This window comes from Pipistrellus hanaki, assembly GCF_964339955.1.
Source record: "Pipistrellus hanaki genome assembly, chromosome: 2".
In the NCBI taxonomy this organism is placed as follows: domain Eukaryota; kingdom Metazoa; phylum Chordata; class Mammalia; order Chiroptera; family Vespertilionidae; genus Pipistrellus; species Pipistrellus hanaki.
Window position 1 is genome coordinate 49,858,048 of NC_140504.1, and position 13,426 is coordinate 49,871,473.

The 13,426-nt window shown below is 44.5% G+C and overlaps 1 protein-coding gene across 1 annotated transcript; it reads left to right on the forward strand.

The window, feature by feature from the left end:
- The first annotated feature begins 1,456 nt into the window (after positions 1 to 1,456).
- On the forward strand, positions 1,457 to 10,339 carry LOC311616356 (uncharacterized protein). Its single transcript, XM_084871662.1, has 4 exons — positions 1,457 to 1,526; positions 1,575 to 1,625; positions 6,147 to 6,240; positions 6,467 to 10,339. The coding sequence occupies exon 4, from the start codon at positions 6,490 to 6,492 to the stop codon at positions 8,362 to 8,364; it is 1,875 nt and encodes a 624-aa protein (XP_084727788.1). The 5' UTR covers positions 1,457 to 1,526; positions 1,575 to 1,625; positions 6,147 to 6,240; positions 6,467 to 6,489; the 3' UTR covers positions 8,365 to 10,339.
- Positions 10,340 to 13,426: the final 3,087 nt, after the last annotated feature.

A 13,426-nucleotide genomic window follows, 5' to 3' on the forward strand; every position in this document is an offset into this window, starting at 1 on the left:
ACAAAATAAATTGATGAACAAAATAGAAACAGAGGCATGGATACATGGAACAGACCAACAGCTGTCAGAGGGGAGGGGAGGAGGAGGAACTGGCTGAAAGAAGGTTAAGGGATTATCCATAAGACATAACACATAGACACAGACAACAGTGTGGCGACAACCAGAGGAAAGGGGAGTGGGGGTAGGTGGAGGTGGGCGAAGTGGGGTGGGAATGGGAATGGAAAGAGACTTTGCTTTGGGGATAGGCGCACATGCAGTGTGCAGATGTTCTGTGGAGTTGTACACTCGAAACCTGTATGGTTTTTCTAACAAAAGTCACTCCAATAAATTCAATTTTTGGCTGAGTGGATAGAGCGTCAGCCTTGGTCCCTGTGCTAGGGCACTTGAAATTCAGGACAGAAAGAACAATAACTATAATCATAACATAATATAGATAGAGGAAAATTTAAAAAACTGTATAAACCTTGCTACCTTACTTACAACTTCTGCCAAGTATTTTGCTAGCTCAACGACAGAAACCACACATCCTGCTTCTTAGCTAGATGAGCAGTCAGAGTGGAGAATAGCCCGCGAGCAACATCCTGCCAGCAGCCCCAAGAATAAAGTTGGTTTTTATGCCCTAAATCATCTTTTACCAAATATCCTCCCCAGAGACAGAAAATAAAAAGCAGGTTAACACCTTTGTTCGGGGCTCTTGCCTGCTGCTGCCAGCTAAGGCTCGAGCCCGGATTGGAATTCGTGAATAAAGGCTGATATTTGGAACAATTTGGACTCTGTGGCTTTTCCTGGGAATCTGGTCCATAACAGTCCCAGGTTCGATTCCAGTCAAGGGCATGTACCTTGGTTGCAGGCACATCCCCCCAAGAGGATTGATGTCTGTCTCTCTCTCTCTCTCTCTCTCTCTCTCTCTCTCTCTCCCTCTCTGTAAAAAAATCAATAAAATATATTAAAAAATATATATTAATGGGTAAAACAACAACAACAACAAAAACCTCCCCTCTGCACTGCCATTTCACAACTCCTTTATAGTGTATGGGACAGAAGTAACTATTTATTTACCTAACTCCTAAGTCAGTCCCCCTCTAAAACACGCATACCGGCTGTTTCCCTAAAGGGTGGCCAGGGGCTGGGGTTCCCTTCCTCACCCTGTGATTCCTGCGACGCAGGAGTGGGACCCGCACCGCGCAACCCCGGGGGCAGGAGTGGAGCCACCAGCCGAGGAGGCAGCCCCCAGCTCACCTCCACCGCAGACCAGGTGGGACGGGGCAGCCACGCCCAGACCGCGGGGGCGTGACCCCACGACGGCGGCCCGCCCCTTCCGGTCTCAACACCACCCAGGCTCCGGCTGAACGCCTGAATCAGCGCAGACTATTGGGTCTGCCTGGGCCTGCATCTAAGCGGGACGGGGTAGCCCCGCCCACCAGGACGGAGCTTCCGGTTTCCGGGTAACCAGCCCGCCGGGCGAAGGAAGTGCGTGCTCCTGGTCCGTCTGTGAGGCGGCGCGGACACCTCGGAAGCTCGGCGTGGGGCGGCCCGTCCCCCTGGCGCCAGGTCCGGGAGAGCCGGGGAGCGCCGGGCCGCTCCGCGCGGAACGCAGAGGGAGACGCCGAGGTGAAGGGTGGCAGGTGAGTCTGGCTGGGCTGAGGGAGGCAGCACCCCGGAGGGGCACGGTAGGGGAAAGGGGAGGAGAAAGAATGAAGAGAAGGGCCGAGGAAGAAGGGTTCTGAAGAACGAGGGAAGCAAGTCTCCGCCAGAGCCGAGTGCTCCCCTGGGTTAAACGCCATTGAGATGCCTTGAGGGACACTAAGAGCCAAGTGAGGGCATTGGATTTGGCCAAGAGCAGCTTGTAGGTATTAGGTCTAGTAATAATTAATGTCGTTTTCTAATACTTTTTTTAAATCGAATTTATTTAAACAATACAACAAAATTTAATCAACAATATAGTTGCCGTTGTTTTCTACTACTTGTGCCCAACGCTCAGGAAGCATTTTAATCCCTCTGTTGTAAAATTCTTGTGATTTTGATGCAAAAAATTCGGTCAATGCATTTTTGAGGCATTCTTCATTATTAAATTTTTTTCCAAGAACAAAGTTTTGCAAAGAACGAAACAAATGGTAATCGGAAGGGGCAATATCAGGAGAATATGCAGGTTGAGGGAGAACTTCCCATTCCAACTGGCGCAGTTTTTCAGCAGTGATTCTTGCAGTATGCGGTCGTGCGTTATCGTGGTGAAGAATTACGCCCTTCCGATTAGTCAGCGCGGGTTCTTTTTCTCTTAAAGCTTGGGCTAACCTTTCCAATTGGGCACTATACACTGCACTTGTAATGGTTTGGTTAGATGGTAAAAGTTCATAATGAAGAATTCCTTTAAAATTCCACCAACACACAACATCACTTTTTTCTCATGCAAGTCAGGTTTTGGCGTGGGCTGCGGAGCCTCATTTTTGTCCAACCATTGAGGCCGCCTTTTCAAATTAACATACAGCACCCATGGTTCATCTCCGGTAACAATTTGCTCTAAAAACGGCAAACGGTTTTGACGAGAGAGGAGCGAACTGCAAATTGTGACTCTTTGATTACGGTTGTAGTCGGTCAACTCGTGAGGAACCCATTTCCCAAACTTTTGGACTTTGCCAAGTGCACGCAATTGATTGGAAATTGTTTTTTTGTGAACAATTTAAAGTTGTCGCAAGCTCTTGTTGGGTAATTTGAGGATTTTGCACCAAAAGAGCTTGAAGAGCTTCTTGATCAAAATTGGACACACGGCCTCGACCACTCTTGTCATCTAACGAAAAATTTCCCTCGCGAAATTTCTCAAACCAATGCTGGCATTTTCTGGCGCTAACTGCATCTTGACCAAGAGCACTACAGATGTTTTTTGCAGCCTCACTTGCTTTTCTTCCTCACTGGAACTCGTAAAGCATGCAGTGCCGAATATGCTCTTCATCCGCCATCTTCTTAGCCCTGGTTTTGCAACAAAAACCAAACCAAACACAAACTTTTTCAAGCAAAACTTGTTAATTGCACTTCACACGTTCTGTAGATACCACGTGTTTGAAGGTTATGTCAATACAAGTCAACGCCAAGCAAGATTTTAAACGAATGTTTAAAAACGACATTAATTATTACTAGACCCGATATGTCGTGTCCCACGGATACTGAAGCTTCAAACGTTTGAGATTTGGCTGTGGAGACACAGGTCATAGAGGCGAGGCATGCTTACTGTCCTCCCCTTCACTGCTTTCAAAGGAATGCCTTAGTCCCTTGGAATTTCAAAAAATAATTAACCCGGCCGAACCGGTTTGGCTCAGTGGTAGAGCGTCGGCCTGCCGACTGAAAGGTCCCAGGTTCGATTTCGGTCAAGGACTTGTAGTACACCCCAGTAGGGGGTGTGCAAGAGGCAGCTGATCTATGGTTCTCTCTCATCCAAGTTTCTAACTCTCTGTCCCTCTCTCTTCCTCTCTCTAAAAAAATCAATAAAATATTTTTTTTTAAGTAACACTTAAAAAAAATAATAACCCAAAACTCTTGGCCTTTCTATGTTAAATAGTTTAGATCGTATTTATTTTTTTATTTTTTTAGCAAATAGTATTTTTTTTTTTTTTTTTTTTTTTTTTTTTTTTTTAGCTGTTACAAAAATGTACTGAGTCTGTTAGCAGAGCGAGGGGGGGCGGGGGGGGGGGAAAGGACTGAGACTTCATGTAAAGATGCCTATTTATTTTATTCTAATTAGGTAGGAGGCAGGAGTCCAGTCCTGGACTCTTGTGCTGCGGGGGTCTTCTGGGATGGGGAAGACCACTCTGACCAGGAAGGGGGTACTGGACTGGGTGGAAGGAATGCTCTATCATAATAGGTTCCATGAAGTCCTCTATCTGAGCTGCAGAGAACTGTGCCAGCTGATAAAGATTTGCTGATTGGATTGCCATGATTGGCCTGGCTGCCAGGCCTCCATCCAGAGATCCTGGCCCAGTCGAGAAATTCTTGTTCTTCCTAGATGGGGTTGATGAACTGAGAATACTGTGTGAGGAGCACACATAGGATCTTTTAAGACTGGGCAAAGCCGCTGCCAATGCCCCTCCTACGGAGCAGATGGCGTAACCCCACAGCCACTGCCCAGACCACCACAACACCCTTCATGCATTCCTTCTAATGTACTCAGCCCAGGCGTCTGAGCGTCCTGAGGACCTGAGGGGCCCATGCTATTTAGCTGCAGATTTTTTTTTTAATTGCTTCTATTTTTATTTTCTCACCTTGGATTTCTCTCTCTCTCTCTCTCTCTCTCTCTCTCTCTCTCTCTCTCTCTCTCTCTCTTTTTAAATAAACGTTTATTGTTCATATTATTACAAAAGTTCCTCATTTTTTCCGCCCTCCACCAGGTTCCTACCCCACCCTCTGCCCTTTCCCCACACCCCATTGTCCTCATCCATAGGTGCACAGTTTATGTTCAGTCTCTTCCCGCACCCCCCACTCCTCTTTTCCCTGAGAATCGTTATTCCACTCCCCTTCTATACCTCTGATTCTATTGTATTCACCAGTTAATATTGTTCATCAGGTTTTTTAATTCCCTTGGTTTTTAGATTCACTTGTTGATAGCTATGTATTTATTGTTCATAATTTTTATCTTTATTTTCTTTCTCTTCTGAAATAACTCCCTTCAGCAATTCATATAATTCTGGTTTGGTGGTGATGAACTCCTTTAGCTTTTTTTTATTTGTGAAGCTCTTTATCTGGCCTTCGATTCTGAGTGATAGCTTTGCTGGGTAGAGTATTTTTGGCTGTAGGTTCTTGCTATTCATCACCTTGAATATTTCTTGCCATTCCCGTCTGGCCTGCATGGTTTCTGTTGAGAAATCAGCTGACAATCATATGGGTGCTGACAATCGTATGGGTGCCCTCAAGTTACCTGCTTTGCTCTTGTTGCTTTTAATATTCTCTCTTTGTCTTTTGCTCTTGGAATTTTAATTATGATGTGTCTTGGTGTGTTCCTCTTTGGATTCCTTTTGTTTGGGGTTCTGTGTGCTTCCTGGACTGGTAAGTCTAATTCCTTCACCAGGTGGGGGAAGTTTTCTGTCACTATTTCTTCCAATATGTTTTCGGTATCTTGCTCTCTCTCTTCTTCTGGGACCCCCATAATTCTGATGTTGTTTCACTTGAAGTTGTCCCAGAAGTTTCTTACATTGTCTTCAACTTTCTGGATTCTCTTGCCTTCTTGCTTCTGTGGAGGAGTGTCTCCTGGTTCTTTATGTTCCAAATCTTTGACTTGATTCTTGCGACCTTCCATTCTGTTTTTAGGACTCTGTATAATATTTTTTATTTCAGACAGTGTATTCTTTATTTCTAGTTGATCCCTTTTTATTTCTAGTTGATCCCTTTTCATATCCTCATAGGTCTTGTTTATTTTATCGGCCTTTTCTAGGAAATTCTTGAAAAACCTTATGAACTTGGTTTTGAACTCTATCCAGTCGCTTTTTGTCCTCCATTTCTTTCGTTTGTGATCTGTTTCCTTGTTTCAGCATTTTCGCAGCTTCCCCGAGTTGGTAGGGTGGCTTTGTGTGCTAAGGTGTCCTATATGGTTCAGCCTCCCAGTTACCTGAGGTGGACACTCTTGGTGCACCCCTTTGTGGACTGGGTGTGTACAGCCTTATTGTAGTTAAGTCTTGATTGTTGTTGGTATCACTGGGAGGAGATTTTTCACTTTTAGCTAAACATGATGTGCTTAATTTTCATTTTGACTGAGAATGTTTTATTAATGTATGGAGCATATGCTTTTTTTCATTTAAAAAAATTTTATCCTAGAAAAAATATGTTGCAACCAATCAAAGTTATTTTATGTCTCTCTGTAATTACTTATGAGAGAAGGTCCATCTTCTCCAGAAACATTTTCATCTGAAATCAGTAGCTATTCTTTCTTGTATTTCTTTCTTACATGCCAAACACGTGAGTTTGATTATTTCATCCAAATTACTTCAAAATCCAGGCAACAAGTGTGCTTTAGGAAATAGGTAACCTGAACTTTTTTAAAGCTACGTTTGTTCATACGAATTCTTTGAGGCTATTACAGAAAGCTTGGCAGTGCAGTTTGCCTTTTAAATTCAACAGTTGACTTCCAGTGTTCTTCTGATGATGGATGTTTCCTCTTCTCTCAGGATCACCTAAATGGGTTGGAGCATCCTGAGCACTATTGGAGATGCCAGAATGAGAAGGCGCAAGAGTCCTGGTCCCCGTCAACCAACCACCCAGGTGACTCGCACTAGGCCCAGGACAGGGACCTCTGTGCCCAGGGTTGCCTCTGCTCCCACCACTCGCACTCTGGTTCGCCCACAAAGGCCCCCAGCTGAGGTTGGTGTGACCTTTGAGGATGTCGCCATTTGCTTCTCCAAGAAGGAATGGTGCCTCCTTGATGAGGCTCAGAGACACCTGTACCTTGAAGTGATGCTGGAGAACTATGACCTCATCTCTTCTCTAGGTTGCTGCTGTGGAGCAGAAGATATGGAGGCACCCACTGAACAGCATGTTTCTATGAGAGTGTCACAGGCAAAGAATCCCAATGTAGCTTTGTCCTCTCAGAAGAGCCACCCCTGTGAGAGTTGTGGAATAGTCCTGAGAGACATTTTCTACTTGGTTGAGAATCAGGAAACACAGCACAGCCAGAAACTATTGAGATGTGGGGCATGTGGAAAGCGGTTTTATCTCAGCACAAAGTGTCCCCAGCACCAGGAGCAGCACGTGAGAGAGATGCATTTCATAAGAGGTGTGGACAGGGCACCACATGCCAAGGGCTGCCGTTTCAATGTGTCACAAAAGCCTTTTACCTCTGAGGAGGTTGGACAGGACGTTCTCAACAGCTCAGGACATATCCAAGAGCAGGCTACTCACACCACAGGTTGGCCAAGTGAAATGTCAGCATTTGGTGTGAGTTTGAAAAGGAGAAAAAGTGATTACGCCAGGAAAGAACGTAAGAAAGCCATTGGCTGCAACCAAACAATTGCTCAGGACCGTGGTGCCTGTACTGGAGTACAGTGTTTTACGTGCTGTGAATGTAAAAAATATTTTACAAAAATTTCTGATCTCCGTAATCACCAGAAAGTTCATACAGGAGAAAGGCCATATGAGTGCAGTGAATGTGGAAAATGTTTTCGACAGCACACCAACCTTATTGTACACAGTCGAGTTCATTCTGCAAAAAAGTCGCATGAGTGTGGTGAATGTGGGAAATCCTTTAGCCAAAATGCAAGTCTCATTCAACACCAGAGAGTTCACACTGGAGAAAAGCCATATGAGTGTGGCGAATGTGGGAAATCCTTTAGCCAAAATGCAAGTCTCATTCAACACCAGAGAGTTCACAGTGGAGAAAAGCCATATGAGTGTGGTGAATGTGGAAAATCCTTTAGCCAAAATGCAAGTCTCATTCAACACCAGAGAGTTCACACTGGAGAAAAGCCATATGAGTGTGGCGAATGTGGGAAATCCTTTAGCCAAAGTGCAAGCCTCGTTCAACACCAGACAGTTCATACTGGAGAAAAGCCATATGAGTGTGGTGAATGTGGAAAACATTTTACCAGAATCTCTGGCCTTTATCGTCATCAGAGACTTCACACTGGAGAAAGGCCTTATAGGTGCAGTGAGTGTGGGAAATCTTTTATCAATGACTCTGGCCTCCGTTGTCATCAGAGATGTCACACTGGAGGAAAGCTATATAAGTGTGGCGAATGTGGGAAATCCTTTAGCCAAAGTGCAAATCTTGTTCAACACCAGAGAATTCATACTGGAGAAAAGCCATATGAGTGTGGTGAATGTGGAAAATATTTTACCAGTACCTCTGGCCTTTATCTTCATCAGAGACTTCACACTGGAGAAAGGCCTTATGAGTGCAGTGAATGTGGGAAATCTTTTTTCACGAACTATCACTTGCATTGTCATCAGCAGAGATTTCACACTGGAGAAAGGCCTTATAGGTGCAGTGAGTGTGGGAAATCTTTTGTCAATGACTCTGGCCTCCGGCGTCATCAGAGATGTCACACTGGAGAAAAGCCATATAAGTGTGGCGAATGTGGGAAATCCTTTAGCCAAAGTTCAAATCTTTTTCAACACCAGAGAATTCATACTGGAGAAAAGCCATATGAGTGTGGTGAATGTGGAAAATATTTTACCAGTACCTCTGGCCTTTATCGTCATCAGAGATTTCACACTGGAGAAAGGCCTTATAAGTGCAGTGAATGTGGGAAATCTTTTTTCACGAACTGTGACTTGCGTTGTCATCAGAGGGTTCACACTGGAGAAAGGCCTTATGAATGCAGTGAATGTGGGAAATCTTTTTCTTATATCAGTGGCCTCCATTATCATCAGAGGGTTCACACTGGATAAAGGCCTTATGAGTGCAGTGAATGTGGGAAATCTTCTGTCACGAACAATCACTTGTGTTGTCATCATAGAGTTCACATGAGTAAGGCCTTATGATTGCAGCAAATGTGGGAAACCTTGTATCTGTAGCAGTGGCCTCGATTATCATTAGAGATTTCACACTGGAGAAAGGCCTTATGAATGCAGTGAATGTGGGAAATGAAACAGTCACTTAACTTTGTTCTCGGATTTGTTGGAGGAAATTAGGAGTAGCCTGAGCCCATAATGAGATCTGTATTTCCTTCATTCTGATTAGTTGGGGCATGTGCCTGACCCAGTGTTGACCCCAGAGAACATCATCTAAGGTTAGCTGGCAGCTTGCAGAAGGACTACCTTTTCAGGGACCATGTTTCCCTAGATACCTGTGATGAATATTTCCATTGTCAAAGTCAGCAGTGCAAGAACTTCCAGGTCCATGTCCCTTTAGTTTGTAAAATAATGTAGGCCCTTTTGTTTAAGTCCTCTTTAACCTTGGATGTTTTATTTACTGTGTGGGGTAGGTTATAAGCAGGCTTGAGCTCTATAAGCATGAAGAGGTGAACAACTTTTATGGGTCTCAAACTTTCTCTGCCTCTGAAGAGACAGTATAGTGCTGAAATTAGCTCACCAGTTCTTGCCAAATTTGCATTGCTTTCCACATCCTCCTAGGAAAGACTGCAGGGCTCTGGTACTCATGTGAAGCCTGGATGCTATGAGTTTTAGGAGACAGAAATCAGGTTCAAGAGGGGGCAGGTGAGCCAGATCTGTGTGGTTCATGGTTGAGCATTGGTCAAGGTTTGATTCCCAGTCAGGGCACATGCCAGGGTTGCAGGCTCCATCCCCAGTAGGGGTTGTGCAGGAGGCAGCCAATCAGTGGTTCTCTCTCATCATCGGTACCTCTCTGAAATCAATAAAAATATATTTGAGGGGCAGGTATGACAACCTCAAGTGTTTCTGGGAGCAGCATGATTTTTCTTTTGTTCACAGGTTATGCCAGTACTTTTGGAGGGAATCACTTTCAAAGATCTTGCAAAGGGCTATCTGTCCTAGTGTCTATAATTCCATATGTGATGGTCATTTGGGGTAGGACAATAGGAGTTAAGAGAAAGCATAATTGCTACAGAATCACACCTAATAGTGATTATGCATAATTATATGGAGATATGTTTCTTTTATCCATGTCAATAACTCAAAATGCAATGTCTGAGTCAGGATAGGTGAATGATTAACTTAAAGAAATTAGGAAGTTGTGACTTAAAGCAATTGTACATTTTTGCATTCTCCCAGCATTGTATGAAGTATTCCGTTCCTCCACAGCCTAGAGAAGATTTGGTTTGGTCAGTCATTCTTTATGTAAGCTTTTTTTTTTATAACTTATGCTATCTCACTGTTGTTTGATAGCATTTTTCTAAGTAAGTGTTTATGATGAGCCTTTTTTTCATATGTGCATTTGCTAAGTATTTGGTAAAATGTTTGAGTATATGTTCTGCCAAATCTATGAATTTTGGAAATTTTCTTTAGCAAAAGATCAGTTGTGGGGAGCAGTCTCAGATTGACAAAGTCCGGAGGAGACAAAGTGTTTCACAAGGTGGGCTGTCTGGCACCCGCTCCCTTGGCCCCCTGAGGCTTGCCAGTTTGCAGACAAAACAAGGTATTATGAGACAGAGTATGAGTAAAGGGAAGTAAGTAGGATTGCGGGGAAACAAGGAAGCTGGCTGTAGTCATGAGGCAGGTCAGAGGGAAGTTGATAAGTCTGTAAAAGCTAGAAACAAAAAGCTGTGCAGATCTAATAATAAAATTGCTTTTGCTCACCTGATTCTTATGTAATCATAACTGCATCACTATGCTGAGAGAAATAAACTCGGGGCGGCAGTCTTGAACTGTTTGCCCTCCCGATCCCATCTTTTGTTTGTCTCTATGTCGCCTTTTCTCCATCCTCACCCCCCCCCCTTTTAGGTACTGTTCGACTGAAGCCAGCGGGCCCGGCAATCAGTGAAACAACAAAAACGCACGTTAGAATTTCACTCGTTTTGTGTCTTTTTTGTTTTATAAGATTAATGTTTTCATATTGGAAAACAAATAGTCAACAATTGATTCAAGATAAGGGTCTTATTTCATTCCTTTGGATGTGAATATCCAGTTTGCCCAGCACCGTTTATCGAAGAGAAACTGTCCTTTCCCAAATATGTGTTTTTGGCTCCTTTGTCAGAAAGGAATTGGCAGTACATGCATGGGTCTAGAGGACTATTTGGAAACAGGTCATTCTTTGGGACATCTCAGGGAGCTGCAGAAGTTATCAAGATGAGGCACTAAGGGGAAGGGGAAAATGAAACAGCTTGGAACTGATCTTGCCATTCAGTTGAGAGGAAGCACTGCAATGTGGAAAGAGCCCTGAGTTGAAATTTGTACCATCTAGATCTGTCAAAGAATAGGAGCTCCTTTCACCATGAGAAACTCTAAGAAGTAAGGTTTATTGAATCTTTAAATATAGTAAGAATGGCTTACACACTTCTCATTTATTTTCCTCCACATTGCCATGACGTATTAGTTCTGTTATCCCCATTTTTTAGAACAGGAAGCTGAGGCGAAGCAGGGTGAGCTAAACTGTCCCAAATCACAGCTATTACGTGACACAGCCATAGACTGTGCTGCTCCGAGGTTCTGGGTGAAAGACGCTTTGCTCCTCTCAGTTCTGCTGCCTCATTGTCAGCCACCATCCTACTCTGTGTCTCTGAACCTGTCCTGTCTCTGTACTGTGAAAATTGTGTCCTTGTCCATTTCTCATAGGATACCTTCTCAACCTTTTGTTAACAGTTTTCTGCCTTTAGAACAATATCCCATTCTTTGCTGTGTATGATGACCAAGCTCCTCTTTTCCTCTTCTCCTGCAGCCATTTGTCCTGGCACTGTCCCCACATGGCAAGGACAAAGGGAGCCTCTGTCTTCCTCATCTGGGGACCTCTGTGTGAGGTGTGGGGCAGCAGGAGAGGGTGGCAATGGTAAGGCCCATCTTCTCACAGACAGAACCCCCTGCAGCAGAGACCATCTCTCCAGAAAGCAGCATTATGAGTCCAGCAGCACATACAAAAGGAAAGTTCACCGTTACCAATAACCCCAGAATTTCTAACAAGATAGAAACTGACACCATTTTCACTCGGCTCAACTCCTGATCCAGCAAAGATGAAAAGGCATGCTAATTTTCCGTGTTGGTGTGGGTGTGAGTCAGGTGACATATGGTTGTTCTTGGAATCATAAACTAATAAAACCACACTGTCTGACAGTTTAGTTTTTTAATTTTTTAAAAACAAACACACAGAAAAAAAACCTTAAACTCTTATGCTTCCATTTCACCCATCAAATCCAACTATTCTCAACCAGACAAATAGTAAAGTGTACATTAAAAAAATGATTATAGCATTGTTCATAATTTGTGCTCCAAAAAAATTGGGAGGAGCACATAAATACAAAAATGTTTTCAAAAGTGGATAAATTAGTTTGAGTACATTCATGTAATAGACTGCTTGCTTACATTAACAGCACAGTTGACCCTTGAGCAACATAAGGGTTAGGGCACTAACAGTCCCCCTCCCCCCCATTTCTCCATAGCTAAAAATTTGTTGACTCCCCAAAAGCTTAACTACAATCATACCTTAGTATCCACAGAGGATGGGTTCCAGGACCCTCAGTGGATACCAAAATCCATGGTTGTTCAAGACCCTTATGTAAAACTAGAGGCCCAGGAGAAACCAAGATGGCGGCATAGGGTAGACACGTGAATGCAGCCTACCACAACAAATTTGAATTTGGAACTGGAAAACAGGGGGGAACATCTCCCTGAAGCGCCGGACGGCTGGCTGAGAGGAGGCTCTACCATCTGGGAAGGAGAGAGAAGGCACGCTGAACCTCAGGAACTGTGAAGGTACGGAGAACTGTGCGCGCGAAAAGGCAGTTGCCCGACTTCGCTGCCGGCTTGCTTGCGGAGCTCGGAGAGGGCAGGCCGAGTTGCTGCTGGCTTACTCCCTGCGCACTGAGAGGGCGGACAGCTAACGTGAGGCTGGCTTTCTTGTGCTGGAGGAAAACAGAACCACCCTATTGCTCTGATAGACGCCCCAGAGAGGGAGAGGCCAGACTGTCAAGCAGTGGGCAGAGATCTCTAGGAGGTGTGTGAAGCCAGACCCTCGTAGGGAAGGGCTGAATAAAGCTTGTCTGCACCACCCGGACTCCGCCCCATCCAAGCGGAGCACAGAAGCCCTTCCAGTGGCTAGCTTTCTCGTTCCCGCGAATGGGACTCTCCTAGGGAGGGGCAGACAGGAATCTAAAGTTTGTCTGCGCCTATACAAAAGTGGTGCATGCACCTGCAACCAATTTTAGGGATTCACCAAACTTGGCTGTGCCACCCCGAGACTCCACCCCATCCAAGCGGAATACAGAAACCATCCTGGCTGAGACACTTCTGGTCCTCATAGCCAATTAGCTTGGAGATCAACACTTCCCAGTGATACCAACAATAAGCAAAGCTTAACAACAAGACTGCACACACAACCCACAAAGGGCTACACCAAGACTGTCAAACCTCAGGTAACTGGGAGGCTGACCCACTGAACCATATAGGACACTTTAGCACACAAAGCCATCCTACCAACTCAGGGAAGCTATGAAAATGCAGAGACAAGGAAACAGATCACAAACAACCCTTATGCCTCAGTGCATGGAGCAGCCACTGTGCCCCGCCTTCACTGTGCTTGTGGCCATCTTCTGACAGCCATCTTATAATGACCTGAGGGCTTAATGCCACTTAGGATATTATTAGTATAGATGGCATAGAACAGTGCCTACAGTCGTCCCTCCACATCTGCAGATCCTTAACCTCAGGTGGAAAATAGTGTTTTTGATCCTCGGTTGAATCCATGAATGTAAAACATGGGGGCATAGGGCTGACTGTACTTATTGAAAATTATCCACGTATAAGTGGACCCACACCGTTCAGATTCAATTTTCTGTGAAAAGCTTAAAGGTAAATTCAAGTCTGTGGTAGCATAACTTCTTGG